The sequence below is a fragment of the Danio rerio genome, chromosome 7, assembly GCF_049306965.1.
Source record: "Danio rerio strain Tuebingen ecotype United States chromosome 7, GRCz12tu, whole genome shotgun sequence".
Taxonomy (NCBI): domain Eukaryota; kingdom Metazoa; phylum Chordata; class Actinopteri; order Cypriniformes; family Danionidae; genus Danio; species Danio rerio.
The window spans coordinates 27,686,732-27,711,916 of record NC_133182.1 but is presented as its reverse complement, the minus strand read 5'-3'; the positions used below and the strand labels follow the sequence as shown (position 1 = coordinate 27,711,916).

General features: G+C 35.4%; 2 protein-coding genes across 19 annotated transcripts in view; one reads left to right on the top strand and one right to left on the bottom strand.

Annotated features, from left to right (window-relative positions):
- Positions 1 to 25,185, bottom strand: part of cyp2r1 (cytochrome P450, family 2, subfamily R, polypeptide 1) — a 243,958-nt gene that overhangs the window by 9,134 nt on the left and 209,639 nt on the right. For 12 of the 17 annotated variants that reach the window (XM_073906839.1, XM_073906831.1, XM_068222337.2 and 9 more), the window contains one exon: positions 18,589 to 18,665. The exons of the other annotated variants lie outside the window; for them this stretch is intronic. The gene's annotated coding sequence lies outside the window, so the exon portion shown is untranslated. The remainder of the gene's footprint in view (positions 1 to 18,588; positions 18,666 to 25,185) is intronic. 17 annotated transcript variants of the gene reach the window in all.
- Positions 1,975 to 7,518, top strand: calca (calcitonin/calcitonin-related polypeptide, alpha). Of its 2 annotated transcripts, none has more exons than XM_005172267.6 (5): positions 1,975 to 2,070; positions 2,636 to 2,727; positions 3,632 to 3,766; positions 4,289 to 5,207; positions 6,960 to 7,518. In XM_005172267.6, the coding sequence occupies exons 2-4, from the start codon at positions 2,642 to 2,644 to the stop codon at positions 4,467 to 4,469; spliced, it is 402 nt and encodes a 133-aa protein (XP_005172324.1). In that variant the 5' UTR covers positions 1,975 to 2,070; positions 2,636 to 2,641; the 3' UTR covers positions 4,470 to 5,207; positions 6,960 to 7,518.

Below are 25,185 nucleotides of genomic sequence, written 5' to 3'. Positions count from 1 at the left end.
AAAACTAAACAAAGTGATGTATTCTGATCCTCAAATGAACTAATGAAGTACAGTACCTCACCAATCAACTCACAGGTGGATACGACCCATGAACAAACATCATCTAAAAGCACATTGTTTGCTTTCTAACTAAATGATTATCTGTCTTCTGAAATATCCTGCACCAGACCAGATGGAGTGAGTGATGTTAAAGCATGACCAAATTTGAAAGGTTACAGTATTGACTCCAAAGTTTCATGCAGGAAAAGGAAACTCGCTGGCTCATTTAGTTTGCTTACTTGCTGATCTATAGACGTGGTAAGTCTCAGTAAAGTGTTCATCCAGCGGAAATGACCCTTCATTAGGCAGAAGGAGTTCATCTCGTGTGCGAGTGTATTTTGCGTCTGTAGTGGGGGTCCCTGGTTCTGTCACGTTGCCCAGATTTACTGATTCCGTCATTGGTGCAGCTTTGGGTTCGATAGCACTAAAAGGCTCATCCAGACTAATGGGGTTCCTATGTGACGCAAACAGTGTCTCTTAGTGGAAGTGGTTTATTAGGCCTTAGCCAATAAAGAAGAAGAGTCGGATGATGCCTCTAGACAAAGAGTTCTGTAATTGGGACTGAGTTAGAAGGCTTGTTATGGTCACAACCTCTTCGATTCTGACAAAGGATCACATCAACACGGAAACCCAAATAAGGACAAGAGCAACGTGGCAATCGATCACGCACATTATTACAGGATACATGGAGAAAGGCTATTTGAGTTTGTTTTCCGCCATCAGCGTTCATCCTGCAAATAATTTGAAATGGATTCATCAAAATGTCACACATAATCCCTTTCAGTTCCCTTTGACGATTTTGGATATTACTAGATTTTTCTGAAAGTCTACAAAGGGCAGTTTTATAAAATCATAACATTAAGTAGGAACAAAAGTATCAGACAGATAGATAGATAGATAGATAGATAGATAGATAGATAGATAGATAGATAGATAGATAGATAGATAGATAGATAGATAGATAGATAGATAGATAGATAGATAGATAGATAGATAGATAGATAGATAGAGTTAAAGGCAGAATTATTAGCCCCCTTTGAATTTTTTTTCTTTTTTTTCAATATTTCCCAAATGATAATTAACAATGGAATTTTCACTATGGACATTTTCACAGTATGTCTGATAATATTTTTTCTTCTGGAGAAAGTCCGATTTAGTTTATTTCAGCTAGGATAAAAGCAGTTTTAAATTTTTCAAACAACATTTAAGGTCAAAATAATTAGCCCCTTTAAGCTATATATATTAAGCTATTTTTTTTTCGATAGTCTACAGAACAAACCATTATTATACAATAATTTGCCTAATTACCCTAACCTGCCTATTAAACCTAATTAACCTAGTTAAGCCTTTAAATGTCACTTTAAGCTGTATAGAAGTGTCTTGAAAAATATCGTCATGGCAAAGATAAAATAAATCAGTTATTAGAGATGACTTATTAAAACTATTATGATTAGAAATGTGTTGAATCTCTCTGTTAAACAGAAATTGTGGGAAAAAAATAAAAGGGGGGGTTAATATTTTTGACTTCAACTGTAGACAGACAGATAGACAGTTAGATTGATAGACAGTTAGATAGATAGATAGATAGATAGATAGATAGATATGGATGAGAGTCTAAAGTTGGCACTAAGAATGATCACATTGTATAAAAACATCATTCACTTTCTTTAAATAGTTAGCTTATATTTACCCAAATGATATTGAATTTTGCTGATCAGTGGTGAATTTTTGTGAATGGAGCAGTTTGTGATTGAGGAATGACGTCATTGGTGTGACACACTCTTTATCATTTTCCAGAAGCCCTAGGTTGATCTGATTGGTTGGGCGAGGGAGCAGCGAGCACTGGTTGGCTGCCGGAGAATCATTAAACACCCACACTGTCAATAGTGAGATCCACATGGTGGGTATATAGGCAGGTGTATTGTAGCCTAATGCAACAGACTCAAAATTCCATCAAGTTGAATTATCCCCTCTGTTTTGGGACGACTCTTTTCTATTCTCTATCTGTTGCACGCAGCTGAGCATCTTAAGGTAAGTAACAGCTATATATGGCTTGATTTAATAGATGCTTTTTATAAATATAAATGCTTCCTAATAGATGCATGTATGTAAATAATGAAATGTTAAACAGTGCTCAATGGTATATGCATTACTCGGGCTGTATAGTTGCAAAGAAAAGCATGCTCGATAGATTTTTTTTTTTCAAGGAGAACTGGACGGCTCCTTAGACCTGGCTGTGGGTGCAGAGACAGCAGCTCATTACACTAATGCACAGGGTCCTGCTGGAAGGGAAATCACAAGACTAATATCTTTAATGCTGCAGTTATAGCATAGCGCCTGACAGTAGGAGACGTCTGCATCACCACACAAGCTCAGATTCCTCTGCAGCAAACACGAGAGGAAGAATGTGCGCAGAACTTTTGCAAATCTAATTAAAGTTTTTCGAGGGGAAAAAAAAACACAAGCGTATTAGATCAGAGGAAGAGATTTCTAATCTAAAAATGCATTTTCAATCCTTCCTCTAATGACAGCTCGAGCATGACGTTTCCTCATGATTTGAAGCTTGACTGTCTAACCGTAAGATGTTTTACTACAGGGGACCATGGTTATGTTGAAGATCTCCGCTTTTCTTGTTGCCTACGCTCTGATTATTTGCCAGATGTACAGCTCTAATGCAGCTCCTGCCAGGTGAGCTTTCAAAAGAAATATCAACTTTTGCAGTAGATAATTCCTTAAATGAGCAATATACAGTTGAAGTCAGCATTATAAGCCCCCTTTGAATTTTTTTTCTTTTTTTAAATATTTCCCAAATGATGTTTAATAGAGCAAGGAAATTTTCACAGTATATCCGATAATATTTTTTCTTCTGGAGAAAGTCTTATTTGTATTATTTCAGCTAGAATAAAAGCAGTTTTTAATTTTTAAAAAACATTTTAAGGACAAAATTATTAGCCCCTTTAAGCTATATTTCTTTTCGATAGTCTACAGAACAAACCATCGTTATTCAATGACTTGTCTAATTACCCTAATCTCCTAGCTAACCTAATTAACCTAGTTAAGCCTTTAAATGTCACTTTAATTTGTTTAGAATTGTCTTGAAAAAATATCAGGTCAAATATTATTTACTGTCATGATGGCAAAGATAAAACAAACCCGTTATTAGAAATGAGTTATTAAAACTATTATGATTAGAAATGTGCTGAAAAAAATCTTCTCTCCATTAAGCAGAAATTGGGGGGAAAAATAAACAGGAGGGCTAATAATTCTGACTTCAACTGTACATAAATATATTTCAAAGTAAAACTGTTGCATCGCTCGGACGGAAGCTGGAGAGCATATGTTTTCATTAGAGGTTGCGGCATCATGGACTATCAGTCTTCTGATTACATCAGATGAATCCTGGCCAAACCCACTCTGCTTACGACAGTATTGATCGCATGATAAATCTTAACTTGGCAACTGGACAGCTTTTAAGTGCCACACTCTTAGCAGATTGTTTTGACTATGTTTAGGATTTGATGTTGCAAGCAAAAAGTGCTTTAATCATCCAAAAAAGCAGCGACACAATGATCACCAAGACATTGCGTTGCAGGCCCGCACTGGAATCGTCACCAGATCGAACTACACTTAGCGACTACGAGGCGAGAAGATTGCTTCAAGCTATTGTCAAAGAATTCATGCAGATGACGGCAGAGGACATGGAGCAACAAGCTACCGAGGAAAACAGGTAGGAATCCTATTGTATTTATGGTGTATCAATCCAGATGCATTCTGTCGGATGATTTAGCGAGCGTGCACTGATTTGTTTCTCTCACGTTCAAGAAAGTATGCCTCCAACATGACCTCTTAATGTCAAGTGTACTTGTTTAATATGACAGGTATGTGATGGATTTCTGTACACAAATGGGAGATTATTTGTCATAATGTCAAAGCTGTAGAGTCCTCTGCCAGTTTATTCTCTGCATGCCCCTTTATTTATCCATCGGATTGGTAAATGCTTGCTCTTAATGCATGAGAAAAGTTTGAGTATATCAACGCATGCTCTGAGACGCCTGCATGATATGCTCAAGTAAAGACATGAGAAGTGCAGCAGAGATGAATTATTGAAGCATGACTTGTTTTAACGACAGCCGTGCGAGGAAGCATGTCAACATGCATCCTGTCATCATCATGTCTATCCTGAATGTGAACAGCTCTTGCATGTCTACGTGTCTATGAGTTTCTCTGCATGTGGTCTGTTTCCTCACAGCCTGGGTAGAGCCGTGTCCAAGCGCTGCTCCAGCCTCAGTACGTGCGTGCTGGGGAAACTGTCCCAGGAGCTGCACAAGCTGCAGACGTATCCACGCACCAATGTAGGAGCGGGTACACCGGGCAAGAAGCGCAGCCTGGAAGGGAGTGATGGATACGGAGAGGCGCTCGGTCGTGTCTAATCGCCAGCGGCTGTAAACCCGTGCTTTGGTCCTGATATGCGAGTGCATGTGGAAGTTTGCTTGCCTGATTGACTTGAAAGAACATTTTTTTTCTACTTTCTTTGGCAGACTCTGTTCCACTAATTTCATATAGTCACCGGATCTATTTGGGTTATATAAGTGATTCGTCAAATCGGGAGCTCTCATTGGTAGATAGGGCATAACGACAAAACTTTTAGTTTTTTTCATAAAACCCACAGCAAAATTTCTGTCTTGTGTGATTTGACTTTGTTCTTGATCTAATAAAGATATTTTTAGAATGAGATTTTTTTTTTGGTTGCCTGTTTGTTTAAAGTTCAGAAACAAACCTTTTTTTTATTTTGATATAACTCAAACAATCAGGCTTAAGTACCCATTTTAGGTAAGATACATTACTACTGATATTTTTTATATAATATATTTAATATTGATATTAAGTACATTTCATACCTTTATTCTGTACATGTTTGTATGCAAACCATCTTTTAATACCTCAAGAATACTAACATTTTTCTTTTTCTTTTTCTCCTGCAGTGTTACGACACAGAAGAGAGCCTGTAACACGGCCACATGCGTGACCCATCGCCTGGCAGACTTTCTGAGCCGCTCGGGAGGGATTGGAAGCAGCAAATTTGTGCCCACTAATGTGGGCTCCCAGGCGTTCGGCAGACGAAGGAGGCTCAGTCAGGAGTAGTCAGATCAATGGCTCATTGTGAAATGGTACGTGAAGACTGTTCCGAAGCCTCTCGTGTCTAAGTGTCAGAGGCATCTCATTAATTTTATGTGAACGCAATCAAGATAATTCTGTCATGACATTACAGCCGTGTCTGGTTTTATGTTAGAATGATGTAGATGTTGTGGAATATGATTGCATTTATGCTCATGTGACAAAATGATATGATTATGAGGTCGTTATACTGCAGCAATATGGGAATATGGAATTTCAACCCATAAACAAAGTTGTAGATGTTTGAAAATCTGAACTTAAAATACATGCTTTTGCACTTTCAACTATTTCAAAAAGCTTCTGTTCAATCTCTCTTATTTTATTAAGTTGATATTCTATTTATTGTACAAAATACACAAAATAAAAGCATTTTTAGAAGATGGATATATGTAAAATATTTGTGATTTTTGACATCTGCTTTTAAAAAAAGTTTAATCAAGGAATAAAAATACTGATTTCTATTCTATTTTTCTGTTTCTTTCATAGTATTATGTAGAAGATATGATTAAACTATATAAATGTAAAAATTAATAACTATCAGAAGTGAACTTCTTTTTTTGGTAAATTGAAAAAATATATATTATTTATGATTTGCCAAATATACTTAAAAATAACTATTTATGATTTATCAAATATATTTAAAATATTTATTTATGATTTATCAAATATACTTTTAAGAAATAATTATTTATGATTTACCAAATATACTTAAAAATAACTATTTATGATTTATCAAATACACTCAAAATATTTATTTATGATTTATCAAATATACTTTTTAAGAAATAATTATTTATGATTTATCAAATATACTTTTTAAGAAATAATTATTTATGATTTATCAAATATACTTAAAATATTTATTTATGATTTATCAAATATACTTGAAAATATTTATTTATGATTTACCATATATACTTAAAATAATGATTTATAATTTATCAAATATACTTAAAATATTTATTTATGATTTATCAAATATACTTTTAAGAAATAATTATTTATAATTTATCAAATATATACGTTTAAGAAATAATTATATCAAATATATTTTTAAGAAATAATTATTTAGGATTTATCAAATATATTTAAAAATAATTACTAATATTTTATCAAAAATACTTAAAAAAATAATTATTTGATTTATCACATATGCTTAAAAAATTGTCTTCTGTCCCAATTGTTCCAAATAAAATTTCAAAAATATTATTCAGAAATTGTAATTAATAGCTTAAAATGCTAAATAAATAAAGAAATAACACTTTATATATAACAAATAAGTAATACTTATGATTCTGATTTAAAATAGCTATTAAAACACTTCAATAAATAGTAAATCGTATAGTAAGAATCAAAAATAAGCATTTTCAAAAGTAAATTTCTCTTCAAATGTAAAATACATATTTATGATTTTCCTTTTTATACAATTTGAAATAGCAACAGTGAACTTATAATAGAAAGCCTAATTTCTGTTTTAACTTCAGAGAAATAAATATTTTAAAATTATTAAATATTTTACATCTTATGCTTATAAAATAACAAACAAAGAATAAGCATTTTCAGAAATAGAGCCTTAGAAATATGTATGATTTTACACATTTTTCATTGAAAATTACCTTTTAATTCAATTAAATTTAATATAAATGAACAATTGAAATGTTGTCTCAATAAAAAAATGCAGAAAAGCTGCAAAACTCTTGTCATGTACAGTGCCGATATCATGTTAAATAACCTATTTTCCACAGGTCACCAGTCCACACGTCCACAGTTCCTCTTTGATTGCTGTCAATAAAAGAGAACCCGTCATGTCCACATTATGAACCCTGGGAATGGAAACTCCTCATTTTCATCTGAACGGACACCAGTTGATAGCTCTGAACGTTTCCATCCAGCCAGACATTATAACCGCTCATTGTTTCTGTTCGCTTCTTCAAGTGAAGCAGCATAAGTTGTAAAAGAAAAAGCAAATGAAAAGAGATCTTTTTTTTTTCTACTCGTCTGGAGGAAGAGCATCGCTTCATTCTTTCCTCTCAGCTGAGAGCACATTCAGTATGTACAGTCTGGTTTGGTCCATGTTCCTTTAATGTGTCTCAGCACATTGCGGTATTTTGGGGATCATATTAAAGCAGTGCCTCATAAAAAGGCTTCCCTGAATATGGATGTGTCTTGTGCCTTGATGTAACACACTTTACATGCCGATGTTGTACAGTATGTTTGAACCGAAGGAGGGAGGAACTACCACTGAATTACAAATTGTAACAATTGTGAATTTGAGCAAGATTAAAATGTATTTTAGATACATAAGGTTTGGGGTACTTGATTTCTTGACTGACTGGTTGTTTTAGTAATGATACAATGATCCGAATTAAACAATGAGTTCAGTAAAACAGATGTGCCTGCCTATTTAAGAATTTCATTTTGAAAACCAACACAGACAAATAATGAATGAAAATAAAGAGAAATCAATGCAAATCATCTTTGAATAGCAGCAGTAAGGTCTGCACAAGGGCCGAATGAGACTTTGCATCACTGCATTTTGTTTTGAAGCCCCAAAGACGCACTTTATTTGTACTTATTGGGTCCTCTGTGCATATTACAGTGACAGCAGTCGTTCTGTATGAAGCCTTTCGGGAGCCGTTTGTCATGATTGTGTTTTTCACTGGCTAATTGTCATTCTGGCCTCCGAGCAGTGAGCACCCAGGGGAACTTGTTTACAGGCAAATCAATTTCCTCAAATACAAGTAAAATGGCCTGTTTTGGTGTCGTTTAAAGGCAGTCGTCATGCTTTAATAAGGTGAATTGATCTTTATATTCTCAGACGCCACTGAGGACACCAATAAGGCGTCTTGCATCTTTTAACGTATCTCATCATTCAAGCAATACGATTTTATGCGCAACTAAATGAGAATAAAAGAGCATGATGTGAATGATTCATTTTCATTCATATAATCTCATAAATGGAGCTCATACTAATCACTAAAACCACTCATCCAAGTTTCCCATCACAACCTTCTCAACAGTCCTGACGGCAAGTGCTTTCTTGTGTCCTCACACAGTTCAAATGGATCCCATCCAGTTAGATGCTTTGTTAATTAACCTCCCTGCCCTCATAGTAGTAGTGAGTCATTTCATATTGCAGTGGCTCTGCCCATTCCTCTCTGCTAATAAGGAGAGATTGTAAGTTCTTGTGCCTCTGAGAGGCCGGGTCTCTTTGAGAGCCAGCCAGTCAATTAATCTTTATCTGCAAACTTTTACATTACATTACTCCGATCACCGTACAAATTTCATTGTAATCACTTCCGACATAAACAACAATGCGAACAGAGGAGGAAACGCACAACTTAACAATTGTTTACTAAAAGCTCCTAACCATGGATGAGAATTAAATTAGCTGTACAGTAGTGGTCCGGAGGGAACGTTTGCTTTTAATGACCCTACAAGTTTATTGTACGATTAAACTAAGTGAAGAGGAAAACAGCAAAACTTGGTTGTTGCATTAAGCATTAATTGTTTTCCTGAGCGTACTAAAAATAACTCTTATTTTACTTAAAGCAATGAAAGGTGTACATGAGGAGTAAAATATAAAATAAGAAAATATAAACAGATGAAGTCAGAATTATTAGCCCTCCTGTTTATTTTTTCTCCAATTTCTGTTTAACGTAGAGAAGATTTTTTCAGCACATCTCTAATAACTGATTTATTTTTATCTTTGCCATGATGACAGTAAATAATATTTGACTAGATATTTTTCAAGACACTTCTATACAGCTTAAAGTGACATTTAAAGGCTTACAGTTGAAGTCAGAATTATTATCGCCCTTTTGATTTTGATTTTCTGTTTCAAGTATTTCCCACATAATGTTTAACAGAGCAGGAAAATTTTCAATGTATTTGATAATATTTTTTTCTTCTGAAGAAGAATAAATCGGCTAAAATAAAAGCAGTTTTTAATTTTTTTAAACACCATTTTGAGGTCAATATTATTAACCCTTTTAAGCTATATATTTTTTCAATAGTCTACAGAACAAACCATCGTTATACAATAACTTGCCTAATTACCCTAACCTGCATAGTTAACCTAATTAACATAGTTAAGCCTTTAAATGTCACTTTAAGCTGTATAGTAGTATAATAGTAAGTGTCTTGAAAAATATCTAGTCAAATATTATTCACTGTCATCATGGCAAAGATAAAATAAATCAGTTATTAGAAATTAGTTATTAAAACTATAATGTTTAGAAATGTGTTAAAAAAATATTTCCGTTAAACAAAAATTGGGGAAAAAACATAAACAGGAGGGCTAATAATTCTGACTTCAACTGTAACTAAGTTAATTAGGTTTACTAGTCAGATTAGAGTAATTAGGCAAGTTATTGTATAATGATGGTTTGTTCTGTAGACTATCGGAAAATATGTAGCTTAAAGGGGCTAATAATTTTGACCTTAAAAGGGTTTTTAAAAAATTAAAACTGATTTGATTCTAGATGAAATAAAACAAATAAGACTTTCTCCAGAAGAAAAAATATCATCAGACATACTGTGAAAATTTCCCTGCCCTGTTAAATATCATTTGGGAAATATTTAAAAAAAGAAAAGAAAATCAAAGTGGGGCTAGTTGTATAGTTGTATGTTGATGCCGTTTTTTTAGCATATTATTAAAAATCATATTTAAAAAAGCATAATATATACTAAATATTTCTTAATTAATTTTGTAACAAATAATGAAAAGGGATTTAATTGTAGTCAATGTATAAGTTAGATTTTTGTTTTTCTTTGCAAAAGTCCTATTATAAGTTGTAGTTTGCTTTTTGGACAGTTAATTTGTGCAGTGATTTTTCAATTCTGGTCCTGCAGCATATGTCCTGCAGCTGCAACCCATCACCGGGAAACATCTATACACACTTATCCACACACACATACACTACAGACAATTTAGCCTACCCAATTCAGCTGTACCGCATGTCTTTGGACTGTGGGGGAAACTAGAGCAGCTGGAGGAAACCCACGCAAACACTGGGAGAACATGCAAACTCCACACAGAAATGCCAGCTGACCCAGCCAGTGCTCGAACCAGCAACCTTCTTTCTGTGAAATGAACGTGCTACCCACTGCTCCACCGTGCAGCCGCATGTAGATGCAATGTACATAAATTAAATTCAACAAACGGACCATCAAAATAAAGTGTGACCTTTTATTACTTTTGCTGCTTGCGCATGCTCTCTGTTGCTTTACGTAAAAGAAAAGAAGAGTTATTTTTAGTACGCTCAAGAAAACAATTTTAAAAAAGCTGTGCAGATATTTGCTGACTGATCTGCATAATTGAGTGCGGAAGTGCGATGATTTCGCCACAGTAAGACGTCATTAAGCAAATGGATTACAAGCCTCTGGCGCTGGACGTCCAACTTTTAAAGAAATGGACTGATCTAAATGAAATACATCAACACATGGAGCTAAAAAAAGCAGCCAGTGTTTTAGTAACTGTATGGCAGTCAGCCAGTCACTTCACCTATGAAAAATACTGCCTAAACAGGCTGGCTAAAATGCTAAGCCGTCCACAGACTGCATTTAGAAAGAAGCAATGCCATCAGCTCCGTTAATTCCAGTTTAATAATATCTGTCTATATTTAAACTATATTAAGTGACCTCAACAAATAGGAGGATTTGCATCCTCATACTGTATGATAATACGATGCTTATATCTTTTGGTTGATTTCTTCATTAATTAGGACTGACATTAATCGATTTATATACAGATATGACATCTCAGATGAATAATTTACATTAGTGAGAGCTGCACAGGGCGGTTCTCTGTGTTGTCACTGTTACTGGATATGCTTTACAGTAAAAAGCAATTGCTTTGATTGAAGGCAAAGTGACGCACATCCGCTAATGAGATCAATGGCAGAATATAAAAACATGGTATTTACCAAGCCTCTCACCCTGAGTGGAACAAGAAAAAGCCCAAAGAGAAAAAAAAATCAATTCTTTCCACATCACTCTCTTGTGGACTCTGTTTATGGAAGATGAAATGGCCATTTTGGCCTCAAACCAGGTAAAAGATGGTTGTTTGCATTCTCATAGGCCATCCTATTCTACCTCGATCGAACTATACAAATTAATAGCCTGCTTCAAAATTAATAAACCGTTTCTGTTACAACTACGCTGACCTGACATTTTTACGCCTGAACTATAGCATGACAATAAATGTTTGTTGCCTGCTGTGAAATTATTATTGTTATATTAATATTTTAAGTGTATTTACGAAGAGTTGGGTAGGATAGTAACCAAATCTAAAAATAGATTTATTTATTCATTAATTTCCTTCCACATTATGTTATTCAGTTACTTCCGGTTTCCAGTTTAAATCATTTAGTTAATGTCTTTGAATGTGGGAAATGAAAATAGAAATGCTTTCCACAGCACTGAAGGCTGCTGAATTTATTAATTAGACATAAAAACACTGCTCTATCAGGCAGTCTGCACATTGTTTCTGATTTCATAGCTTTATGCGTGGTTGAAATCTTGAGCCATGAAATCAGTGAACTGACGCCCACTTCTTTGCTCATCAAAAACGCTTTATTCGATTATCTATAATCCGTGAAATTGAGGTTACATGGAGATGAAGAAGCAAAGCATGAGCCATGATCATAATTTCCTTATGAGGGAGGAAAGGATCTAATCAAAATCTGAATCTTCAATCAAAACTTCAATATTAATGATCCACTTGTGCTGTTAAACTACTCAGGCCAGGGATAAATGCTCACCTCGTTTTCAAAGATTAATTGATCAAGTGCACACTAAAGTTTCAGGAGTGACAATGGCATTTAACTACAGTAGTGAATGCTCTAAATCAGAAATGCCCAAACTAGGGCCCGCGGGCCAATGTTGGACCATGGAAACCTTTATTTTGGTCCGCCAAATCAGAGAGGAAGGATAATGGGGACTGTTTAGAGATTGTTTTTTCAAATGTAATGTAATATTTTGTTTGTTTGTTTGTTTTATTGATAAATGCTAATTAAAATTAAATGTTCTATATAAATATTGTAAATTACTCAGATTTAGTTTAAATGTACATACCTGATGGATAGAGGACAATGCAGAGACTTTGGTGAGCAAATCAAGGCGAAAACAGATTCAGCATTGTACTCCGCTGTTATGTTTTTATTGCAGTAAGTTATCATTTAAAAAGTTTGACTGCATTAGTTAACACAATTAGTAATATTTTTAGAATATTTACCTTCAACTCACGGGTCTTAACGATATTTGGTTTTTCAACCTTTATACGAAAAAATTGGGCACTCCTGCTCTAAATTATCAATTAGTGTGTGCAGTTGCTATGATTGACACTGTATTGTAGCACTTTATGTTTAGAAAGCTACATTGTGTACTGCTCTGTAGAGTGTACTATTGAAGAGTTGCTTTTCCCACTTATCCGTGACACTTTAAAGTATTGCAGATTAAGCCATCCATTTTAGGCAGTTAATAAAGTAAGCAGGTACAACTTTTGTGATTGTGATGTCTTGCACTTTGCACTAAGAAGAGAAAGACACCTCAGATAAGCATTTAAATGTCAAGCTACTATAAAGGGTTCCTGCAGGTGTCTTCAAATCATATTTAAGACCCTTTAAAGACTGCTATAAATGAAATTTTAAACTTACTTTTGTAAATAGTTTTTTGTATTAAAGGAGAGTAAAGGCATATATATATATATATATATATATATATATATATATATATATATATATAATATAACAAAATATATATGAAAAAATTGAGATGGATTATTGGCAACGTTTATCAGATTGGGTAGCTTTACTCAAACATAAGAATAATAAGACCTGTTTAAAAAGATTTAAGGCATACAACACGGTATTTAAGTAAATTTAAGACTTTTTAAGCTCCTGGCGGACACCCTGTCAGTGGTCAGTTCAGTTTTGTACACTGCATAAAAAATCTGAAATGACTAAGCCATGTGTGTACAAAAATGAATTTACATCTGAAGAGTGACAACTGCAAACAAACATAAGAGTGAATGCCCTAAAATATGACTGAGTGTACAGAACACCACAGAACTGAAAAATCCTACTCAATTAAAAGCACTATTACTTGCAAAAATATGTATAGTGCATGTAAATGTTCACACATTCACTTGTCTTCGGCTTGATCTCTGCTTTATCAGGGGTCACCACAGTGGAATAAACTGCCAATTACTCTGGCAAATGTTTTACACAGCAGATGCCCTTCTTGCCACAACCCAGCACTGAGAGTACAACCCTCAGTGCTAGAAAACACACACACTGTCCAATTCACACACCACAGCCTATTTAGTTTCTCCAATCACCTATTACGTCTTTAAACTGTGGGGGAAACTGGAGTCACTAAGCCACCATGTCGTCCCCAGAGTAAAGGCATCTATTCTAAATACTACTCAAAGTAAGAGTAAAATGTAGTCCTTCTTAAAGTATTCAAGAAAAGGCAGTAAACCCATTTCATCAACTTAAAATGTGTTTCTAAATGCAAGTTCAATTGTATTGTAATAGATATTTAAAATGTGTACATTTTATATGAGAATACATTACACTAATATTGCATTTGACACTATCGACCACAATATCCTCATAAACTGATAAAATTCTACAGGTGTCCAGGGACAGGCTCTACAATGGTTTAAGTCATACTTAGCTGACCGTTACCAGTTTGTGAATATTAATGGACAGCCTTCACAAGTCAGCCCAGTAAAGTATGGGGTGCCTCAAGGATCAGTTTTAGGCCCTTTGCTGTTTACAATTTACATGCTACCTCTGGGAGACATTATTAGAAGACATGGGATCAGCTTTCACTGCTATGCAGATGATACTCAATTATATATTTCAACTAAACATGATGAGACGCCTGAACTGTCTAAGCTACCTGAGTGTATTAAAGATGTTAAAGACTGGATGACCCACAATTTTCTTGTCTTAAACTCAGACAAAACAGAATTATTACTTATTGGACCTACATCCTGTACACAGAAGATCTCAAAACTTAACCTGCAATTAGAGGGATACAAAGGTAGCGTTAGCTCTACTATAAAAGATCTGGGTGTCATATTAGACAGCAATTTAACTATTGAAAATCATATTTCCAATGTCACAAAAACTGCCTTCTTTCATCTTAGAAATATTGCTTAATTACGAAGTATGCTATCCATTGATGCAGAAAATCTAGCCCATGCTTTTATGACCTCTAGGCTGGATTACTGCAATGTCCTGTTCGCTGGCTGCCCAGAATCCTCTATTAACAAACTTCAATTAGTTCAAAACGCAGCTGCCAAAGTTCCTACCTGGTCTAGAAAATATGATCATATCACCCCAATTTTATCCTCCCTACACTTGCTGCCTGTTAAGTTTCGTATTGAATTTAAAATATAGCTTAATACATATAAAGCTTTAAATAATCAAGCTCCTGTTTATCTAACTTTTGTCTCGCTACAATTCAACTCGCTCTTTAAGATCTCAAAACTCAGGGCTTCTGGTAGTACCTAGAATAGCAAAAGTCAAGGAAAGGAGGTCAAGTCTTCTCATTTAAGGCTCCCAAACTCTGGAATAGCCTAATGTCCGAGGTTCAGACACACTCTTGCAATTCAAAACTAGATTAAAGACCTATCTTTATAGTAAAGCATACACTCAATGCATCACATAGCGGTTTGATGCATGAATGTTCTCCACTGATCTTGTTTATATACACTATGAACGTCGGCTATGCTAATTATTATCTTTATTCTCTATTTCCACCTGGGGATACTCATCTCGAGGCCCTCAAAGACTATGCAGCGCCACTGGTGTGATCCAAAACCAGCGACGACATGATCCAAAGGTTTCCATAATCCTGAACCAGGCCGTATCCTGAGCAGCTGCTGTGGTGGTCTGGAGAAGTGAAGAGCATGTGACTAATTCCTGTCATGCTCCAGGGATAGACGAGTCTTCACTGACGTCCAGCGTTCTCCAGCCTTTAGGCTGGAGGTGGTGGTGTAATGGTGTGGGGGATATTTTCTTGGCACACTTTGGGCCCACAGCCTACCTGAGTATTGTTGCTGGCCATGTCCATCCCTTTATGACCACAGTGTCCCCATCTTTTGATGGGGACACTGAGCAGGATAATGCACCATGTCATAAAGCACAAATCCTCTCAGACTGCTATCTTGAACATGACAATGAGTTCACTGTACTCAAATGGCCTCCACAGTCACCGAATCTCAATCTAAAAGAGCAGGGGTTCTCAACTGGTTTGGCCATGGGACCCACATTTTTACATGGTCATCAAGCCGCGACCCAAATTTTTAGGAACTATAATACAATTTTAGGAATTATAATTCATTTGTATTTATTTGTTAATATACACAAGTAGTGACAGATAAATCATAATAAAATCACAAAGACTTACAAATAAACTATTTTATTGCTATTATTTAACAAAATCTATCAAATTATAGAAATATTACAAAGTAAAACCGACAAATACTATAAACAGTGGTTAGGGTAAGGGAAGGTTCAGTTACCATGAACTAAACTGTACTGTTAATAAAACATATTGTCTTGTTTCTAAATGTCGTTTTAATTTAGAAGGTTTCATGCTCTCTTGTAAGAGCACCTCGCTACTTATGACACACTGAGGTTATAAGTCTTTTTTGTTGTCAATATATGTAAATCCATACTTTACATATTCAGGGTTGTGCTTCAACATATTTGTTGCTATAATTAAATGAAATTTCACATGTCAAACAGTAGGGTTGTCATGCACGCATTTCAAAATAATAGTCAAAAGAAGTAAAAATTAAACTTTTGTTGTTTTTTTACCACACACTTCACGACCCACTAAAAATATTCCCGCGACCCACCAGTTAAGAAACACTGTAATAGAGCACGTTTGAGATGTGGTGGAACGGGAGATTCACTTCATGGATGTGCAGCCAACAAATCTGCAGCAACTGCAGTATCTTATTGAGTCTATGCCACGAAGGATTAAGGCAGTTCTGAAGGCAAAAGGGGGTCCAACCAAGTACTAGTAAGGTGTACCTAATAAAGTGGCCGGTCAGTGTATATTTACATGTAATAAGCAGACAGAAGGGCGAGGCAGTGGCGCAGTAGGTAGTGCTGTCGCCTCACAGCAAGAAGGTTGCTGGGTCGCTGGTTCGAACCTCGGCTCAGTTGGCGTTTCTGTGTGGAGGTTACATGTTCTCCCTGTCTTTGCGTGGGTTTCTTTCGGGTGCTCCGGTTTTCCCCACAGTCCAAAGACATGCGGTACAGGTGAATTGGGTAGTCTAAAATTGTCCGTAGTGTATGAGTGTGTGTGTGGATGTTTCCCAGAGATGGGTTGCGGCTGGAAGAGCACCTGCTGCGTAAAAACTTGCTGGATAGGTTGGCGATTCATTCCGCTGTGGCGACCCATGATTAATAAAGGGACTAAGCCGACAAGAAAATGAATGAATGAAGCTGACAGAAATTAGGCTGATGCCTTTACATGCAAGGAAAATCTGTTTAACCTAAGAGGCAAAACAAGCTACAGTATAATGATGTTCACACTTTACATGCAAAGTCATTGCGTGTAGCGATTTTATATCTTCTCAGACACTTTTAATGCTTTCACAATGCATTTATAAAGTATTCGTGTCTTGAGGTCCATCTGTCTGATGGTATTTTTCTTCATCTCCGACTTGATTGGAAGGGATAAAATAAACATTGTAAAGCAGGTTAAAGAGGATAAGTGAAGTAAACCTACTGATAAAGCATTAAAAAAATATTCAAGTACACATTTTGGAAACTACTTGGGTTCAATTCCTGAGAAAAAAACTAATCAATCACAGAAATTCGAGTATTTGCCTTACTTAACACCACTGTTCCTGATTTGACTAAAGTTCTTCAACTATTGTGCATTATTTTTTTGGTTGAGTTTAATATTACAGCATCAGCTCCTGCTATTTGGACTAAACCAGGAAGATAGAGGCATCCCGATTAGATCCACTGAGTTGGCAAGTACTGCTTAGAGAGACACATTTCTGATATGCCTTAAAATACATCCCTATTGTCACTAACAATTAGTTGCTCAGTTTGGTTCTGTACACACTGCGTATCATTTCCTTAAATGCAGTTGTCACTACACGCATTTTCCAGTAATTAATTATGTCGCTGAATGTGGTTGTCATTCCCCATAAATTAATGAAGTGTGTGTGTACAGATCAGGATTAAGCGCTAAAAGGTCAACTGACAAACACATTTAACTATAGTGTATGAGACCACTGTAACGATTCATTGCACATGATGAAAAAAAAAGTGTATGAAGCTATGTACCCTCGTTTAGCAGCACTCTCCATTTCAAGCATTTCTTGAAACTGCACAACAGTCAGCAAATTTCAAGGCTCTTTTAGTGTGTCTGTTGTCAACTGAGTTCATAATAAAGCATTTTATTGGCTTGAGGTCTGGTTTTTCATTTGCTGAAGGTATTCTTTAGTTGAATTAGTTGTTACTTCTGTTGAATTTTCCACTCATGATTCATTAAAAGTCCCCTTTGCAAGTTTATTTTATGAACATTAACTGAGGGTTCAGCAATTTTAGTCCAGGGCCAACCCCTTCAGTCTCTTCATTGATTTGCTTCCAGGTTAGACGACTCCACAGTCAATAACCTTGAGATTCACATGCTGTTTTTCCATCTGGTACTGTGAATGTTTACATGTTGTGTCGTTGTAACAAATCATCGATCAACATTGATCGCTATCATTTAAGCAGATTGTTTTTGTCGCTTGTTAAATTGGTCAGATCACATTTTATGTTAAAGCAGCAGAAACTCATCCAGGTCTCCATGCTCGGTTCAACAACTGTAATAATACTTTAAAAAGAACAAATCCATTACTCTTATGTTTGAACTGCAGTCACTCAGTGGACAACAGTGCACTTTATCTTGATACGAGCTTGAAGACTCCCGAGCCATTAGCTCACCAGTGTTTCCACGATATATTTGATAAGCGTCTTCCCGGGTCGTCATTTACGCCATACATCCATCCCAAGATCAATAGTCTGCACTTGCATTAGAGACACATGTACGACCGAGCGGACTGACCATATGGAAGCAGGCACAAAGAGCAGCCCACATCATAAGATCAATAATGAATATCTTTTAAAGCGTAATGCTCCTATGAGTATGAATCATACTACTTTTAAGAGGACAGAAAATGTCAATGACTTTCGAAAGTACAAAAATAAGTGCAATGTGACCCAATAAATGACATTTGGATTTGTACCCATTTCATCCTGAACTTGGTAGGTAGCATTGGGCGAAATAGAGACATTTAATAAACTGCACATAAGAGGTAATGTATATGTTGTAAAATATACTCACATTGTCTGATCCAAGTACAATGTTGATAGAGTTGTGTGTGTTTCACACTAACACTTCAGCTCCATCACTATTCTGAACTGTGAAAGCACAATAATACAGGCATAAGAGGTTTTTAAAAAGCCCAAAGCTTCAAACAAATTAATGTAGAATGTAGATTTCTGTAGTAATGTAGAAATTCGTATCAGCACAATATTTTCTCTAGATCAGGGGTGTCAAACTCAATTCCTGGAGGGCTGCAGCCCTGCACATTTTAGTTCCAACCCTGCTCCAACACACTTACCTGTAGGTTTCAAACAAGCCTGAAGGACTCAATTAGTTTGATCAGGTGTGTTTAATTAGGGTTGGAACTAAACTGTGCAGAGCTGCGGCCCTTTTGAAACTGAGTTTGACACCTGTGCTGTAGATGGAGGGAAAGATGATCGAAAAAATGACAGAAAAAAATCTACTACACTAGTTATCTACTCATAACGATTACAGTCTCAAATAAAGTAACATTTTAATTTTAGTTGCTTATGTAAAATATGCAGGTGTGTATGTAGATTTCCCTACAATCAAAAATTCTACATCATAAAAGAACATATTGGGTTATTCTATAAAATGTGTTCCTTTCTATCTGGGCTTATTAAAAACACTTTCTATAAAAAGCCCAAAGGTTTAAACATATTAATGTGGAACGGTAGAATAATGCAACATTCTCGTCAAATTAAAAGAATTATGATGTCCAAAGTGTGCATTTATGGTGACTGTTTGATTATAGTTGGTCTCAATCACTCTCTGAACAACACAATTCTCTAAAAAAACAAATCCAAAATAAATAGGAAACTAATGTTGATTTAAATTTCATCAATTTTCTCTTTTTATTCATCTGCCATAGTTTGGTGCGAGACAACTAAACTAGAAAATCTTTTGTACACAATGATGATTATGCCCTGAACAATGGTATGATATTTAATAGGTAATCTCTTCTCTCTCTCTCTCTCTCTCTCTCTCTCTCTCTCTCTCTCTCTCTCTCTCTCTCTCTCAGTTCAGTTCAGTTCAAGTTGCTTTATTGGCATGACATTAAATACAGTATTGCCAAAGCATTTCAAATATGAAACATATTAAAACCATTGAAAATAATAATTAATAGTAATACAAATAAGATATAATGACACAAAAAAAAACAATACATTTGATAAATATAATAATAATAATAGTAAAAAGTTTAAATTATTTAAATAAGACACAAATTTACATTAACCATTTCTTATGGTGTGTAGGGTATATACATATTTTGCAGCCAGTTCAAATGTCAATTCGTCCTCTCCGAGTATATGGTAAAGTTTTTCTGAGTCATTTAAATTAAAAAATGAATTGATCAATGTTTCAAATTGGGGGAAAAATATTTCTCTAGTCGTGCTGTATTTGGGGCAGAACAGAAGGAAGTGTGTCTCATCCTCTATTTGCTTTGTGTCACACTGTTTACATATTCTCTTTTCCTTAGGAGTCCAGGATTTTTTATGTCTGCCTTTTTCTATTTCTAGGTCATGATCACAGAGGCGATATTTAGAAAGAATGTGCTTTTCTTTTAATTGTTTTAATGATAAATAATTTGCCAACTGTGTGGTTCTATTTAGGGCCGAATAACATTTAAGTTTAGTCTGGAGGTTGAATTCAGTTTTCAGTTTTTCATCATAGTTATATTTTAATGTTTTGTCAATTTGTTTGTGAAGGTTTTGTTTGGGGACGGGTTCGGTTTGTGTTTTTTCCAGTAGCTCAGATACCAGTGTGTTTAGAGGATGAGACACTGTAGGTTTTTCATTAGCCAGAAGGGCTTTATATTGGACAGACTGGGGGTCCGACTGATGCAGGTGCAGCCAGAACTGAACAGCTCGTTTCTGAATCTCCAAATTTAGCGGGTATAAACCCAGTTCAGCCCTGCAGGCAATGTTAGACGTGTTTCTGTGGATATGTAATATGCTTTTAGCAAATTCTAATTGTGTTCGTTCAATTAAACTTTTATTCCAATTTTCTAATTTTAATACTGGTGCCCAAATTTCACTCCCATATAGTAATATAGGTTTGATAATAGCGTGATATAATTTAATCCATGTTTTAGTTGGTAACTGTAATTGGCCAAAGCGTGATTTTATGGCATAGAATGCTCTGCGAGCCCTCTCGCTCAGGGTCTTGACAGCGAGATTGAAGCCCCCAGAGGCAGAGATCTGGATGCCCAGGTATGAGTAACTGCTACAATGCTCTAGAGTTTCTCCTCTGTATGTGAATTGATATTTGTGTCCCTGAGATCTGGCCTTCTTCTGGAACACCATGACTTTGGTTTTGTCCAGGTTGACCGTCAGTGCCCATTCCTCACAGTACTGCTCCAACAGAGTCAGGCTGTGTTGGAGACCCTCTGCTGTGGGAGACAGCAGCACCAGGTCATCCGCATACAGCAGGCACTTTACTTTAGAGTCAAGCAGAGTGAGGCCGGGGATGCAGTCGGAGCCGTCTAGAATGTTTGCCAGATCATTAATGTAGATGTTAAACAGGGTTGGGCTCAGGCTGCAACCCTGCCGCACCCCTCGACTCTGCTGGACAAACTCTGTTCTCATATTTCCAACTTTTACAGCGCATTTACTTTTCTTATACATGGCTTCTATAATGCTATATACTTTTCCACCAATGCCAATTTGCAACAATTTGTATAATAGTCCGTCATGCCAAATAGAATCGAAAGCTTTTTTAAAATCAACAAAACAAGAGAAAATCTTTCTTTGTTTGTTCTTTATGTTTTTATTTATTAAAGTATGAAGGGAGTAAATATGGTCAGATGTCCGTTGTTTTGGTAAGAAGCCAATTTGTGATTTGTTTAGGATGTTATGTTTTGTGATGAATGTCACTATCCGGTTGTTAATAATATTGCAAAATAGTTTTGCTAAGTTGTTGCCAACACAAATGCCACGATAATTATTGGGGTCGAATTTATCTCCGTTTTTATGTATAGGTGTAATCAGTCCTTCAGACCATGTCTCAGGGATGTCACCAGAGGATAGGATCAGGTTGAATAGTTTGGCAAGAGGTTTCTCTTTCTCTCTCTCTCTCTCTCTCTCTCTCTCTCTCTCTCTCTCTCTCTCTCTCTCTCTCTCTCTCTCTCTCTCTCTCTCTCTCTCTCTCTCTCTCTCTCTCTCTCTCTCTCTCTCTCTCTCTCTCTCTCTCTCTCTTAATAAGAAATCTTCCAGGCATTATGTTGAAGCTATCTTCTGCAGAGGATTACGTTCACTAGTTTAGTTTACAAGTTTTGTGCAACACCGCCACCGTGCGGTTATACCAGGAACCAAAATTATTTTGGAGGATTGATACCTTTAAAACCACAATTGTACAACAAACACCAGCTAAGAGTTACAAATGCAGCTTGTAGTTACCATTGTTTAATTATAACCGTGTTTGTTTTTTGTCAATCCAATAAAATAATTTAGACATGGGCAAACTTTTTAAAGATTAGTTTAGACAAGACATTTAGACAAGTCTAAACTATTTTCCCACCTTATTTAACTCGTAAGGCTGTTTGTACATTTTAGTATCCAGTGCCGTTTTCTCTCCATTAATGTATAGGTCGTTGCCTTAATTATTCGTTACGCAAACGGTTTTACAATTTACTTTGCCAGTTTATTGTCTATTTACAATGATCTGAAAAGCAGTGTTTGTTGAAAGAGTGTCGATGGAATGTCTTTTTTGTGGGTTTTAATTCACAGTGACAGAAAAAAAGTGTGGCAACTACTTTGCCTTACAATGAAAACTGACTGAAATTCGTTTGCCAGAGGAATAACTCTATATTTTCTTGTTGTTTTGTTGATGTTTATCTGTGTGCGATACACAATATTTCCTCTAGATGGAGTTAAAGATCTATTTATGATAGAAAAGTCAACTTCTACAGTTCTCCACTTTCAATGTTTACACAGTCTTATATGAAGCAACCTTTTTTATTTTAGTTTCTTAGATTATGTAAAAAGCAGTATAGTATGTACTTTCCTACAATACAAATAATTGCCTGCTCTACCAAATGGTTGACCATATTTTGAATAATGGTTTCAAATAATGTTTTTTAATGTAAAGAATGACCGTTTTAAATAATGGTTTATACTACACAGCATTGTTGCTTTTTTAAAAAAGTCAAACAAACACAATCCTTTTGCACTACTACACTTGATTTTGGTTTTATTGTAAAAACAACAAAATATGTTAAATGAGTATCTGAAATATTTTATGCCATACTTAAAAAATCAAGAGGATTTAGTATTCAATCATGTATTATTTTCATTATTTTTAAAAAAATACATTGGTCTTACACTTCATACTTTCTGATTTTAAACCGACATATCAACCATTAGATATTTTAGAAATTATAAGATGTGTTGAAAAAAATGCATTAAGTGTGTTAATTAGGAATTAAGAAATACAATCCAAACATTTTTTTCTTGGTGAGGCAGATAAAGGGATAAAGCAAATGCGTCAAACTTTTCTGCTAATCTGGTCTTTGTAATAGGCTGTTAAAGACAGAGATTATAGAAATTAAATAAATAAAATTATCCCACCTCACCTTTAACAATTTCAATACAGTATATAAAATATAGTTATTGATAATATGTTAATAATGGAGTAAAAATATTGAGATTTTTAGTTTAATATGAAAATATGATACATTTCTACAAATATCCACAGGTCATATGGCTGGCTCCACATTTTATGATCATCCATACTGACAAATGATTAGTCCTTCAGCTCTTTACTTCTATAAAATTAGTTTGTTTTGTTTTTAGGTAAATTTATTTTTCATATGTTTTGTGAGCAAACAAAACATAACCAGTAATGTCTGTATTAAAATAATAGGTGCGCCAGACCAAGAAAAATACGTTCTTGGCTTATGTGTGCACATTTCCATCATTGTAGTGGACAGTGAGGTTCTGCAGAGAATCTCCTGCTGCTCCAGAGGTAAGTTTCTAAAGCATATTTCATCACATGATGCCTGCTGATAATGATTTGATTGTGCTGCTTTGACCAGTGGCCTGTAGCATTTGCATCTCTAATATTAAAGCTAATCTGATATTTCTGCGCAAGGGCTAATGTTGACATACTGTAGCTCACTGATCATACAAGTGGACAGGCTCCCAGATAAGACTCAAAGTGATTCTGAAATGAATCAGAGAAAATCACGCTCAAGGAAAAGTTCTGATTAAAATCTGACAGCGGTTTTTGTGAAAGATCATTAGCAACGAAGAGGCCTTGCGTGATTCACCTTCCCTCGGACTGCAAGAGACCAAAGAGCCACAAAGATCACATGCTCATAGTATTGTCTTCCAGCCAGACTTTTAACATCAAACCTGCACTGTCTCTGGAGGAACAGGCCTGCGTGAAGAGACATGGCTAACTAGCACCAGAGGCTAGCAGAGGCAGTTCTTAGCACCGTCACACAGACACAGAGGTGTGCTTTATGTCGTCTTACAAAGACTCACTTGTTCTAAACACCGAAGGTCCAATCAGTGCTATAGGATATGTTTGAGGAATAGGTGGCCATATAGATGGCAGTTTGGACAATATTAGCCTATGTGATCAGCAGGCGTGGAGTTAAACAGACGGATTTTTTCCAGAACACCTGTGTGTGAATACAAACAACAAAGAACTTTTATAAAGATGTGATGCTCAGCTATTACTTGCCTTTTACACATAATTCGAATCTTTTTTTATTTATGTATTTTTGCTTATTTATATAGCTAAGTTTAAAGAATACAATTTTATATCTAACATAAATGCACACATTTACAATGATATATTTTCTGACTGCATATTTTTATGTCTACATAGGTCATTGGTTATGATTTTGTATTCATAGAAAATGTAGTTACAATGTTCTTTGTATTTAATTGGTGAAATGCAAACAAAAGAGCTTTCATTAGGATCTGAGGCTCTTACTGGATTTTGTAATCTAAATATTACATTTATACAATTTCTTACAATTGTTTTTGAATGTAAAAACATTTTTTATCAATGTTTGAATTCTCTCGAGTTAAATATTAAGTTTATTTTGTGAACTTATGATGACATTTCTTCCACATTTAAAATAGAAATGTTTTAATTTAAATAATTGTTTTGCATAAAATAAAACATTTACATTTTTGACAACATAATATTCATTCATTAATTTTTTAGCTTAGTCCCTTTATTAATGAGGGGTCGCCACAGCGGAATGAACTGCCAACTTATCCAGCATGTGTTTTACGCAGAGGATGCCATTCCAGCCACAACCTAGCAATGGGAAACACCAATATACTCTTGTATTCACACCCACACATACACTACAGCCAATTTGGCTTATTCAATTCACCTGTACCGCATGTCTTTGGATTGTGGGGGAAACCAGAGAACCCGGAGAAAACACAGGGAGAACATGGAAACTCCACACAGAAATGTCAACTAACCCAGCTGTGGCCGGTTTACCAGCAACCTTCTGGTTGAGACAACATCGCTACCCACTGCGCCAACGTGACGCCCCAATATAATACTACTGGAAATAAGGTATTTTTTAATGTGATTTTCAATCACAACAAACTTAAACATTTGCTA